At 45.6% G+C, this 13,835-nt stretch overlaps 1 protein-coding gene and 1 long non-coding RNA gene across 5 annotated transcripts in view; one reads left to right on the top strand and one right to left on the bottom strand.

Annotated features, from left to right (window-relative positions):
* Positions 1–13,835, bottom strand: part of LOC148129522 (uncharacterized) — a 268,357-nt gene that overhangs the window by 70,448 nt on the left and 184,074 nt on the right. The window lies entirely within an intron of this gene.
* Positions 482–13,010, top strand: PPOX (protoporphyrinogen oxidase). 4 transcript variants are annotated; one of them, XM_026690223.2, is made up of 13 exons: positions 482–546; positions 2,006–2,099; positions 3,487–3,621; positions 4,388–4,503; positions 5,045–5,177; positions 6,605–6,749; positions 7,798–7,988; positions 8,710–8,770; positions 9,764–9,882; positions 10,193–10,306; positions 11,398–11,547; positions 11,721–11,763; positions 12,613–13,010. In XM_026690223.2, the coding sequence occupies exons 2-13, from the start codon at positions 2,013–2,015 to the stop codon at positions 12,747–12,749; spliced, it is 1,431 nt and encodes a 476-aa protein (XP_026546008.2). In that variant the 5' UTR covers positions 482–546; positions 2,006–2,012; the 3' UTR covers positions 12,750–13,010. The 4 variants fall into 4 exon arrangements, with proteins under 4 accessions (XP_026546008.2, XP_087799628.1, XP_087799630.1 ...); XM_087943502.1 differs by having other exon boundaries at positions 7,801–7,988; XM_087943501.1 differs by having other exon boundaries at positions 502–870.

The following is a 13,835-nucleotide window of genomic DNA, read 5'->3' on the forward strand; positions in this document are numbered from 1 at the left end:
GTGAATAGGGACAGCAGGGGTTTCATTGGAATCTCTTGCGAGCCCAAAAGTAATGGTTTAATTCTCAGTAGACACTGACATGATGAATGATTGTATTAATTTATATATTCTAAGCTGCACAACAACCCTGCAGAGTTGTGCAATCACACCTTAAGAGGCATTTCCCAGCTCCTCTCATGTCCAAGGAGGTGAAAATCCTAGACCTCATGAATTTATCTCTGTTAAATCAGACCTAGAGCTCTATTAGATCTGGTCTGATTGGCTTAATTTAAAAAAAAAAAACCAAAACGTAATTTAGGTGCGATCTCGAGAATAAAATAAAATCAAATAAAAATGGCTCAATGGTGTATCACACCACTTCCGTCAACATCCCGAAGTCCCCGCCCACGCCCTCCGATTGGAGGCAATCCGCCCAATCCGAGAAGGGTGACGTCAATCCGAGAAGGGTGACGCCCATTTTGACCAATCCCGGCGAGGAAGGGCGGAGCTCGCATCGCAACTGCACTGGGAAGGGGGACTGGAAGCTCGGAGTTGGCTGATCCTCAGGTTAGAGGGGCCGCTGCGACACGCGTGTCATCGCTGGTCGTATGAATGCACCCGGAAGTGGGCGAAGGCGGGATTTGCACGCGGGAGGGATTAGTGTTTTTGCAAAATTGGGGTCAGGAGAGAGGGAAAAAAGCGGGGGCGGGAGGAGCAAAGCTTGCAGGAGGTGGATATTGACGCCTCTGGTAGGGTTGGAAGGCAGATAAAAAGGCATTTTATCTACGATTAGGGACGGGAGAGGGGCGGGGATTAAATCCAGGATCTGTGCGACCCAAAGCTTCACGGATTAACACCCTGCAAGGGTTAGGAAGGGAACAACCGTGAGAAGTGAGAGAGTTCAGACTTTGTGGGTGTGGGTGGGTGTGAAATGGGCTCCTAGCAGAAGGAGGGATGTGTGTGTGTGTGAAAACCTAATAATAAGAGGTGGAAATAATAGTAAGTTAAAGCAATGCAAGAAGAGGAGCCTAAAGTTGCATGTGGATCAGCTTCTGATGTTACTACTTTTCCTTCCTTCCTTCCTTCCTTCCTCCCTCCCTCCCTCCCTCCCTCCTCCCTCCTTTCCCCTTCCTTCCTTTTCCCATCCCTTTCTTCCTCCCTCCCTCCCTCCCTTTTCCCATCCCTTCCTTCCTTTTCCCATCCCTTTCTTTCTTCCTCCCTTCCCATCCCTTTCTTCCTTTTTCCCATTTCCTTCTTTCCTTCCTCTCTCTTCCCATATCTTTCTTCCACTTCACTCCTCTTCCCCTCCCTCCCTCTCTCATAACCGAGTTGGAAGGCAGCACCTTGGAGGTCTTCAAACCCCTGCTCAAGCAGGAGACCCTATAATATAATATGATATGATATGATATAATATAATATAATATAATATAATATAATATAATATAATATAATATAATATAATATAATATAATATAATATAATATAATATAATATAATATAATTAATATAATTAATATAATATAATTAATATAATATAATATAATATAATATAATAATATAATAATAATATAATATAATTAATATAATATAATAAATATAATAATATAATATAATATAATATAATTAATATAGGGCCTATAATCATTCCAGACAAATCTCCAGTTTCTTCTTGAAAACTTAAGGGATGGATGGATGGATGGATGGATGGATGGATGGAAGGAAGGAAGGAAGGAAGGAAGGAAGGAAGGAAGGAAAAAAGAATAGTCCAAACCCCTGCTTAAGCAGTAAACCGTATCGCATTTCAGACAAACAGTTGTCCAATCTCTTCTTAAAAACCTCCCATGTTGGAGCGCCCACAAATTCATGAGGCAATTGAATTCATTACATTTAATTGAACGCTCCCTGCTGGGATTGGGTCGTGGGTTCGTGTGCCGTCACCCAAAGGGAAGCCACTTTTACCCAATTTGGGGGGAATTCACCCAGATTTTTGGAAACCCAACTTTTATCGCATCCTCTCTCCTTTCAGATTCCCAATGCAGCTGAAAGTAGCCGTCCTGGGCGGAGGAGTAACTGGTCTCGCAGCTTGCTATTACCTTGCCAGAAGTTCACTGGCCTCTAAGGTGAGAACTTTGCCCATTGAATCGATCAATCAACCAATCAAAGAGATTTATTGCTGTCAAAGATCAGTATTTGATTTATAGACAAATAAAATTTAGGACAGAGTTAAAACTACATTTGTGAAATAACCCATGTCACATCTAATATACAAAACATAAAATCTAGATTGTAGCACATATCAAATTATAACAACTGTTTGGTTTAGCAATGGACATTTTAGGCTCCTCGGATTACAACAGTTCATTTGACTGTTCGAAGTTACAACGGCATTTTTAAAAAAAGGTGACTTATGACCACTTTTCACACTAATGACCGTCGCAGCATTCACAGAATCGAACTTCGAACGCTTGGCCACTGGCTCGTATTTACAGCGGTCGCAGTGCGGGTCCCCTTTTGCAATCCTTTCAAACTCGATAGGGAAGCCGGATTCACTTCATGACGGTGTTACCGACTTAACTGCAGCGATTCGCTGAACCGCTGTGGCAAGAAATGGGGCCAAAACTCACTTAGCAACGGACATTTGGGTTTTCATTTTGGTCATACGCCGAGGACTACCTACCTTGTATGGGTGTTTTGGCCCGGATGGAAGTTAAGAGGGGAAAGAGTCGTTTTCGGAATCCTCTCTTCCTCCTCTTAATTTCCATCCGGGCCAAAACAACCATAAAGGAAGTCCTCAATGTATGACCAACTCAATCTGTCATTTAATGACCCCATAATCCAGTGGCGGCTAACCTTTTGGGCTCCTGTGCCAAAAATGGTGCGCAACCCCCCTCCCCCCACCCCCTTACCTGCATTTCACCTCACAGCTGATTTTCGGCCGATTTGAGGTCTTTTTCGGCCTCCCAGAGGCTTCAGGAAGGCTTCTGCAGGCCAAAAACTAGGCCCGTTTCCGGAAAAACAGGAAGTGATGAAACGGGCCTAATTTTCAGTCTGAAAAGCCTGCAGAAGCCTTCCTGAAGCCTCTGGGAGGCCGAAAAAGGCCTCAAACTAGCCAAAAGTCAGCTGTGAGACACACGCATATGCACAGTGAGGTAAGTTTGCCTGCAGCTCGCATGCCGGCACAAATGGCTCTGCGTGTCACCTGTGGCATAGGTTCGCCATCACGGCCATAATCCCTTGCAGGGTGGAGCCTGGGCAACCGAATGGAGCTAGCAGTGTGTTTACTGGCCGGATGCCCTTCCTGTTGCCAAGGCGGAGTTTTGTTTGGCAGATAATCTCACGACGCCGAGAGAGAGAGAGAAATATCTGCTTCTACTTAGGATTGAACTCACACAGCCTCCTGATTGGGAGGTGACCGCACCACTCCACAACCAACCCAATCGATGTGTTGTATTATCTTATTTTTCTCTCTTTTTCCTGGCTTTCCCCCCGCCCCGGGCATCCATACAGGTCACCCTTTTGGAAGGCAGCCACCGGTTGGGGGGATGGATTCATTCCACCCGGACAGAAGATGGGGCTGTTTTCGAACACGGCCCCAGAGGGATCCGACCTGCCGGACTTGTAGGGAAAAACACCCTTCTCATGGTAGGTTCTTCAGGCGATGGAGCCAAACGTAGCCTTCAAATTACAACCACTCATTTGAAGTTGCATCGGCGTCCTGGGGGGGGTCACGCCGTCCCCTTTTTGCGACCTTCCCTGGAGGCCTCCAGCAAACAAAGTCATTGGGGAAAAGCTGGACTCACTTAACGTCCATGTGATTCACTCCGGCGGGATTTGCTGAACGACTGTGGTTAAAAAAAAATAAAAAAATGGCCAGGGAATCTGGTCAATTTTCTTATTGGTTGGCTTGCTCGGCAAAGGAAATTGTGGTCCCAGTTGTGTTGCTGGGTGTGGAAGGTGTGTATGTGTGTGTGTGTGTGAGAGAGAGAGAGAGAAAGAGAGAAAGACGGAGAAAGAAACAAAGAGAAAGAGAGAGAGAGAGAGAAACAAAGAGAAAGAGAGAAAGACGGAGAAAGAAACAGAGAAAGACAAAGAGAAAGAGAGAAAAAGAGAGAGAGTAAAAAACAAAGAGAAACAGAAAGAAAGAGAGAAAAAACAGAAACAGAAAGCAACAGAAAGAGAAAGTGAAAGACATAATGAGAGAGAAAGAGAAAGACGGCGAGAGAAACAGAGACAGAGAAATAAAGAGGAAGAGAAACAGAGAAAGAAAAAACAAAGAAAAACAAAAAAAGAAACAGAAAGAAAGAGAGAAAAAGAAAGAAAGTGAGAGAAAGAGAGATCGATCATTGCACTTTGAAATTATGGTGACATTTCCTGGTTCAAGTGCAACGATATTGTGATTTTATTCTAGATTTCGGAGCTTGGGTTAGAAGCTGACGTTCTTCCTGTCCCAGGAGACCATCCGGCCTCGAAAAATCGCTACCTCTACGTTGGAGGTTCCCTTCACAAACTCCCTTCCGGCCTTAAGTACGTCCATCATTCCGCCAAATCCGATCGGGGGTCCTTGGTGACGTTTCATGACCCAGCTAGGGAACATCATCAGTGCTTAAAGCCTCTTAGCACCAGCCTACTACTGGTAGCACTGATGCAGTTACCTAGTAGGGTCATGAAATGTCTGCAAGAAAATGACAAAACTTTTGAGAGCATCCAAGGACTTCACAATCTGCTTCCCCTTCCTTCCTCCTCTTCGTCTTCTCGTCTTTCTCCTTCTCTTTCTCCTTCCTCCACTCCACAATCCCCCATTCCACTGATGATTTTACCTAGTTGGGTTATGATGCGCCAGTAAGCAAACACCCAAGTTCAGACAGCATCAAAGACCCCACAGTCTTCTTCCAGCACTTTCTCCCTCCCTCCTCCATTCCTCAAGCCAACACCCTCCTAGCACTGATGCTGTTACCTAGTTGGGTCATGAAACGTCTGCAAGAAAACCACCAAGCTCAGAGACCACCTCCTTCCAACCCCGAGCTACAAATATTTTCCTTCATCGATACTATTTCTTCTGTTTCAGGGGCATTTTCCAGACGGTGCCACCGTTCTCCAGTCCTCTTGTCTGGAGTGGGTTGAAGGAACTGTGGGCCCCTCGTGGAACCGAACCCGATGAGACCATCCACGCTTTCGTGGCCCGTCGTTTTGGCCAGGAGGTATTTCCATGAGCAAGAAAACCCTTCTTAACTCCCACCCCAAAAATCTCACCCTGCTTTCCACCCAACCCTTAGCTCTGCTCTTCTGCCTTCTAACCTCTGCTTGGCATGCAAAAATAAGTCATTTTTTTCACAGGAGAAAATTCACTTGCTAAGTTTCCACATCCATTTAAAAACGCAGGAAAAAAAAACCAAATTAAACTGGGGAAGCTCATTTTTCGAACACGGGAAAACATAGAAAATAAACCAGAAAGTTCATTTTTTCCAAACATGGAGGGGAAAAAAATAAGGAATTAAACTGCAAAGCTTGTTTTCGAAACACAGGGAAGAAAATAGAAAATAAACTGGAAAGTTCATTTTTCCAAACACAGGGAAAACATAGAAATTAAACCAAGAAACTTGATTTTCCAAACACAGGGGGGGAAAGTAAATAGACAGGATAGTCCTAGACAGGATAGTCTACATAATATTTCTGTGGTGTTTCCTTGGAAAACAACCCCCGCATGCAGAAATCTAGGGTGACAAGGTTTTCGGGTCAAGGCTAAAAGGGAAGCATTGTGCAAACAGAAAAGAATTGTGGAACAATGGTAAGGAAGCTTAAACCAAAGGAGAAATTTTCTTTTTTTTTAAAAAAAGAATATTTTATATTCTGTTAAGGCTGGTGTTTTGAAAGGTGGGGCAAAGGGGAAAAAAACAGGGTGGGAATCCTTCTGCCTTATCAGCTCAATGCAGGGAAGGCTGTGCTTCTTTTAAAATATTCTTTCTTTCTGTAATGGATGATGTGAGACTAGAGAAATGTAGAATAACTTATTGGCAGACTAGCCAATGAATAGAATATAAACATATTATTACTAGCTTGATACCCATGCTAGTAATCCTTAGCATCAGAGCATAATAATAATAATAATAATAATAATAATAATAATAATAATAATAATAATAATAATAATAATTAATAATTAATAATAATAATAATAATAATAATAATATAGGAAATACTCTAAATGCTCTGATGATCATTTGGAAAAATCCTTTCTTAGCGAGCACCTAGAACCCAAGAGGAATATATGTGCCAAATTTCAAGTTTGTAGGCCTTACGGTTCTGGAGATTTTGTGATGATGTGTGAGTGGTATTTTGCATATATCTATATCTAGATAGATAAGTAGATAGATAGATAGATAGATAGATAGATAGATAGATAGATAGATAGAGAGACAGACAGACAGACAGACAGACAGACAGAGAGACAGAGAGACAGACAGATTATATATATATATATATATATATATATATATATATATAGAGAGAGAGAGAGAGAGAGAGAGAGAGAGAGAGAGAGAGAGAGAGAGAGAGAGATATTTATTGCTAAGTGAATGTCCATAAATCGAGGACTGTCTTTAATTTGGTGGTGTTTTCTCTTTTTCAGATGGCCGATATAGCCATAGACAGTCTCTGCCGGGGAGTTTTCGCTGGCGATTCCCGAGCGTTGAGCATCCGTTCCTGTTTCCCAGCGTTATTCCTGGCTGAGCGGAAACATGGTTCGGTTATGCTGGGCATGACCCTTGCCAAAAGTGAGTTTTTAAGGGGGTGGGTGGGGGAAAAGGTCATCCAAACCATCCTTTTAACACATCCAATTTTTTAAAGATGAAATAAAATTGCAGTATCCCGAGCTCACCTGATCTCCATTTCCCCGCCGTCTTCCGACAAGCGGCGGACGAAGCTGGATTGGCTTAATGGATCTGTGATTCACTTAACAACCAGGGATGTAACCTAGCAAAAAGAGGTTGTAAAATGGGGCGCGGCTCATTAAACAGCTCATTGCTTTGCTTAGCGACCAAGATGTCTATCTCATTACGGTCATAATTCGAGGATTAGCTGCAGGCTAACCCTATGATCGGGCAGTTTGGGTGCTGAGAGAGAAGCTGAGCACTTACCTGTTGAATTTCTGCCTGCTGGACAAGGGCACAAGCACCTCTGCCAGCAGAATGCCAACTTACCAATATTAATAATATTTAATAATTCATTGTATACATGTTTGGTGCATTGAGAATAAGCATTTGATTTGATTTGATAATAAACAGATTGGAGGAGAGGAAGGTGATATATAGATACGGATGAATAGAGTTGGAAGGGACCTTGTAGGTCATCTAGTCCAACCCCCCCCCCAGCAGACACTACACCTGTGGTGGCTAAACTTTTTGGGCTCCTGTGCCAAAAATTGTGCGCGCACGCTTGATGCTCGCGCACACGTGCCAGTACCCAGAAGGCAATGTGCGCCCCCCACGTCCCCTACGCAATCCCCCCTCCGGCCCCTTACATGCACTCCGCCTCACAGCTGATTTTCGGCCCCCCCAAGGCTGTTTTTCCGAAAATACCTGAAGTGACGAAACGGGCCTAGTTTTCGGCCTGCAAAGCCTGCAGAAGCCTGCGGTAGCCTTCCTCAAGCCTTTGGGAGGCCGAAAATCAGCTTTGAGGCGCGCGCATGCGCGGTGAGGTAAGACAATTTTTGACAGATGGTGGTCTAGACTCTTCTTGGTGGTTGTGGGGAAGGGGCGACCCCCTAACCAGGTTTGGCCAACCGGGGAAGCATTTCCAGATTCTCCTCTTTTTTCCTTCCAGAAGAAACTTCCCCAGTGGATTGCCGGCTCATCCGCCAGGCCCGGGAAGGGCACTGGAGCCAGTGGTCCCTGCGTGGCGGACTGGAGACCCTTCCCCAAAGTTTAGCTTCCTTCTCAAGAGAACGAGGGGTCAAAATCCACTGCAACGCCCTGGTGAAACGACTGGACAGAACCACCTCGGGGTCCTGGCAGGTGGGGAGAAGATGACCAAAATCTTGGGGATGTAGTGTCCCTTAGTTCCCCCCCCAGTTTTCCTCCTTCCAGTCTTCCATCCGAGAATATATCTGCTGAACATAATTCCACATTGGTGACGGGAAGGGCATCCGGCCACTAAAACTAGCTCCATTTAGTTGCCCAGACTGCATCCCGCCAGGGATTATAGGGTCTTTAAATGAAGAGGATGATTCCAAAGATCGGGATCATCATTTCTCCCAACATTGGGGTCTCCATATCATGGTGCACAGAAGCAGTGTCATTTCATTCTAGGTAGTCCTTGACTTACAACTGCTCGTTTAGTGTCTGTTACCACGACGCTGGGAAAAAAAAGTGACTGTTTTTCACACTTACAAAACCGTTGCACTATTCCCCATCAAAATTCCGACCCTTGGCAAATGACTCATATTTATGACGATTGCCTTGTCCTGGGATCAGGTGTAGGGTCTCCTGCTCAGGCGGGTTGGGGGTTGGACTAGATGACCTACAAGGTCCCTTCCAGCATCTGATTTATCTGTATATCTGGGCGCCAGCAAGAAGGAACCTCCCTCTTTAATCGATTTAAAAATAATAATAATCCCTGCATGTAAGAAGTGTAGCTTATCAGGCTCAGTGGACGGCGAGCTAGATTTCTAACTTCGGGGAATCCATCTCCTGAATAGCGAATGTTAGAGCCGACAGTGGTTTTGTTTTTCCGTAGATTGCGCTGCAGGACGGCAACATGGAGGCCGATCATGTGATCAGCGCTTTGCCCGCCAGAGGTAGGTAGAAAGGGGTGCTTCCTCACAGGGGGGTTGTCATTGCAGTTGTGAAGTGTGGACCACACACACATACACACACGTTTCAGAGGTGATATTCAGCCGGTTTGGACCGGTTCCACAGAACCGGTAGCGGAAATGTTAAGTAGTTCGGAGAACCGGCCAATACCGCCTCTTGACTGGCCCCGGTCTGACTGGTCCCAGTCTGCCTCCCATCGAGTCCCAGCTGATACTGATACAGATTAACAGAGTTAGAAGGGACCTTGCAGGTCATCTAGTCCAACTCGCCCCTCCCCCGCCCAGCTGTGGGGTTCTGGGTGCTCTCTGAGCTTGGTGGGTTTTCTTGCAGACATTTCATGACCCAGCTAGGGAACATCATCAGTGTTAGAAGGGGGAAGGAGGAGGAGAATTGTGGGGCTCCTAGGTGCTCTCTGAGCCAGCTGGTTTTCTCGCAGATGTTTCATGGCCCAATTCGGTAACGTCATCAGTGCTAAAAGGAAGTAGGGTTTGCAGAGAGCAGCAGGAGGAGAACTGATACGGATGCAGATTTAACAGTTAGAAGGGACTTTGCAGGTCATCTAGTCCAACCCCCCCGCCCAGCTGTGGGGTTCTGGGTGATCTCTGAGCTTACTAGTTTTCTCGCAGACGTTTCATGGCCCAACTAGGTAATGTCATCAGTGGGGCTTGGGGAGTGGGGCTTGGGGAGAGGAAGGGGAAGAGGAGAACAGAGCTGGAAAGCAGGTTACTGGGGTGGGGAGGGAACAGGGATCTTGCCATATCCTTCCCCTGCCACACCCACCAAGCCACGTCCACAGAACCGGTAGTAAAAAATTTTTGAATCCCACTACTGATCTGTTTGCAGGAAATTGCAACCTAAGACGAAGCCACGTTAACGTGGTTGATTGCTTTGGTGCAGCCTTGAGGACTAGCAAATTTGCAAGGGCTAATCTGAAAAAAATAAAAAATCTGATATTTCTTCTCCTCCTTTCCTCCCAGCTCTGGCTGACTTGCTCCCTGCCGGATTTGAACCCCTTATCCAAGATCTGCTAGCCATCCAAGCGGTTTCTGTGGCGGTGGTGAATCTGCAATACGAAAACGCACAACTTCCTGTTACGGTAGCATTTCTGGCTAATAACGTGATTCCAAAGAAAGGAAAAACTTAAATCCCACCCAAACCAAGCCCACAACCGGCAGGGGGGGGAACCAAATTTGCTTAACAACCTTGGGGATTTACTTAAGGGTCCTAAAAACAGGCACTGGCTCATTGAATGACCATCTTGCTTAGCGACGGGCATTCCGGTCCCGGTGGCCAAGGACTTACCCGTATTACTTTTGGGACCTTTTGAGCAAGGCTTCCAAAAAAGTGATTTATTTTTTTTAAACAAAAAGGTTTCATTTCTTAAAAAAAAAATTTTTTTTCCCCAGGGATTTGGCCATTTGGTGCCATCGTTCGAGGATCGCCCGCTGTTGGGCATCGTTTACGACTCGGTGGCATTTCCCGAACAGAACGGTCACCAAGGCTCTGCCACTCGACTGACGGTACGAAGTGTGGGGATTGTGGACTTTTCATCTTTCGCACCTTCTTGTCGGGATTTTCGATGCGTAACACAAGTGCTTTTAAATTTGGAGCATGGCCGAAAAGGGGAGGCGTTGAGGTGACCTCATTAATAGTGGAATTGGAGCTAATTTACTTTTCGCTATAGTGTTGTTTCTCAACTCACCTTAAGAGGGGTGGACTTCAACTCCCAGAATTCCCCAGCCAGCCTGCTTTAAGAGATGATTTCAACTCCCAGAATCCCCCAGCCAGCATACATTAAGATGGGTGGACTTCCACTCCCAGAATCCCCCAGCCAGCATGCTTTAAGATGGACTCCAACTCCCAGAATCCCCCAGCCAGCATGCTTTAAGATGCATAGACTTCAACTCCCAGACTCCCCAGCCAGCATGCTTTAAAATGCATAGACTTCAACTCCCAGAATCCCCCAGCCAGCATGCTTTAAGATGCGTAGACTTCAACTCCCAGAATCCCCCAGCCAGCATGCTTTAAGATGCATAGATTTCAACTCCCAGAATCCCCCAGCCAGCATGCTTTAAGAGGTGGACTTCAACTCCCAGAATCCCCAGCCATCATGCTTTAAGAGGATGGACTTCAATTCCCAGAATCCCCAGCCAGCATGCTTTAAGATGCGTGACTTCAACTCCCAGAATCCCCAGCCATCATGCTTTAAGAGGGATGGACTTCATTCCCAGAATCCCCAGCCAGCATGCTTTAAGATGCGTAGACTTCAACTCCCAGAATCCCCCAGCCATCATGCTTTAAGAGGGATGGACTTCAATTCCCAGAATCCCCAGCCAGCATGCTTTAAGATGCGTAGACTTCAACTCCCAGAATCCCCAGCCATCATGCTTTAAGAGGGATGGACTTCAATTCCCAGAATCCCCCAGCCAGCATGCTTTAAGATGCGTAGACTTCAACTCCCAGAATCCCCCAGCCATCATGCTTTAAGAGGGATGGACTTCAATTCCCAGAATCCCCCAGCCATCATGCTTTAAGAGGGATGGACTTCAACTCCCAGAATCCCCCAGCCACCATGCTTTAAGGTGGCTGTTTTTATGTTTCTGATTATCAGGTGATGCTCGGTGGCGCCTGGTTTACATCACACCTGGGTGACCCGAACACAATTCCTCACAGTGAGTTGTTAAGCAGAGCTCAGGAGGCTGTTAGAAAGCACCTTGGAATCTCCGCGGAGCCTGTTCGCTCCATTGTTAAAGTCCATCAGGTAAGTTCCCTGACGCCTAGAACGATTTATTTGCATTAATCGAGACGCGATGCTCCTCTTAATCCAAGGTTGCACTTCTGGCTGCAACTTTGCAACTAAAAAAAAAAAAGAAATCTTTATTTTTTCTCTCCTATCCGACTCAAATAACTTTGTGAATTTTTTTCTTTCTTTAGTCCTGCATTCCCCAGTACACACTCGGCCACTGGAAACACATTGGTAAGTTTTTAAGCCTGGCTTTTGGGGCCAAGCTCACTTAACAACGAATGTGATTTGCTTAACGACCAAGATAAAGCAAGGCATAAAATTGGATGTGACTCATTTAACAACTGCCTTGCTTAGCAACGGCAATCCTGATCTCAATTGCAGTCGTAAATGGAGGACTTCCTTTCCTTTCTTTCTATCTTCCCTTCCCTTTCTTCTATCTTTCCTTCCCTTCCCTATTTTCCCTCTTTCATTTTTTCCCTTTCTTCTAACTTTCCCTTTCCCTTTCCTTTACTTTCTTTTCCTTTCCTCCTTTCCTTCCATCTTTCCTTTTCTTTCTTCTATCTTCCCTTGTTTTTCCTTTCCTGTCTTCTATCTTTCCTTCCCTTCTATCTTTCCTTCTCTTCCCTTTCTATTTTCCCTCTTTCATTCTTTTCCTTTTTCCTTCCCTTTCTAACTTCCCTTTCTTCTATCTTTCCTTCTCTTTCCTCTTTTCCTTCTTTCTTCTATCTTCCTTCCCTTTCTTCTCTTTCCTTCCCTTCCCTATTTTCCCTCTTTCATTTTTCCCTTTCTTCTAACTTTCCTTTTTCTTTCCTTTACTCTTTCCTTTCCTCTTTCCTTCCATCTTTCCTTTTCTTTCTTCTATCTTCCCTTGTTTTTCCTTTCCTGTCTTCTATCTTTCCTTCCCTTCTGTCTTTCCTTCTCTTCCTATTTTCCCTTTCTTTCTTTCATTCTTTTTCCCCTTTTCCTTCCCTTTCTTCTATCTTTCCTTCCCTTTCTTCTATCTTTCCTTCTCTTTCCTCTCTTTTCCTTCTCTTTCTTCTATCTTCCCTTTCCTTCCCTTCCCCTCTTTTCTTTTTCCAGAAAGTGCTACTTCCCAATTGAAGCAACACAATCTGCCCCTTAGCCTAGTGGGAGCTTCTTACGACGGGGTTTCCGTCAACGATTGTATCTTCAGCGCCCAGACGGCGGTGTCTCGGCTCGTGGGCGGCGTCTCCTGAGGAGGAGCCGAGTTCTGGATTCCTGGGATCTGGCCTCTCTTGATCGAGGTCTTCTTGAGGAAAGTGTTGAATAACGGAGCTGGAAGGGGCCTCGGGAGGTCTTCTAGTCCAACCCCTGCTCAAGCAGGAGGCCCTATACGATTCTGTTGCCCAGACTCTTCTAAAAAGGCTCCAGTGATGAAGCAGCCATGACTTTTGGAAGCAATTTATTCAATGGATTAATTGTTCTAACTTTCAATAAATTCCTCCCGAGTTCCAGGTTGCTTTTGTCCTTGGTGAGTTTTCATCCGTTGCTTCTTGTCTTGCCCTCAAGGACTTTGGAGAATAGTTTGAGCCTCCCTTCTTCTCTGGGGCTGCGATGACCCAGGGTGGGATACAAAATAAACACAGTCACAAAAAAACAGGCGAAGCCCCTTTTATTCCTTCACTTTGCTTCCAAGCTCCAAATATCCTTGACTGGAGACAAAAAAAACTCCTCCACAAGCAGTTACAAGAAGGAGGAAATGCCGTTTAAATGATAAAGAGTAAAAAACAACACAAACCAGACAAGATCAGGGCTGGAGGACGTCCACGGAGAACAGAACACACACTGGGAAGGACGCCAAACTCAAGAGAGGAACAATAAACTAGAGATACTTCCATGCTTTGTTTCCAGCACTGGCCTGTACGCATGTCCGTCCTCTTATCCAGTTGTCACAGCTGCAGCCCACGAAGAGGATCATGGCCGCTTCCTCTCTCATAAGCCAAGTTGTTTCCTTCTCTGTTCCTCCCTGTGTGCCCTAAGATGGATAGGGGATGGGCCTGGGTCCTCCTCTGACTGCCCAGCCGGCCTCTGCCCTTCCCCAGCCTCCTCCACAACCTCCGGAGCCCCACTTCCACTCCCTGTCGGCTGTTCCTCCTCTCCCTCAGAGTCAGTCTCCACCAGGGGCATGACAGGGGCAACCATGTAAGACTGCAACTAGCTTTCGCCAAACCAAGTTGACCAGACCTAACTCGGTTTGCATAGCATTTAAAATAAGACCCCCAAACCACGGTTGGTTGCCCTTGGGTTAACGTGGCCAGCCATTCGTAGAGGAAAGAATAGCT

This window comes from Notechis scutatus, chromosome 14 (assembly GCF_049901735.1).
Source record: "Notechis scutatus isolate UNSWTSFEM ecotype Mainland chromosome 14, rNotScu1.2, whole genome shotgun sequence".
Lineage (NCBI taxonomy): Eukaryota > Metazoa > Chordata > Lepidosauria > Squamata > Elapidae > Notechis > Notechis scutatus.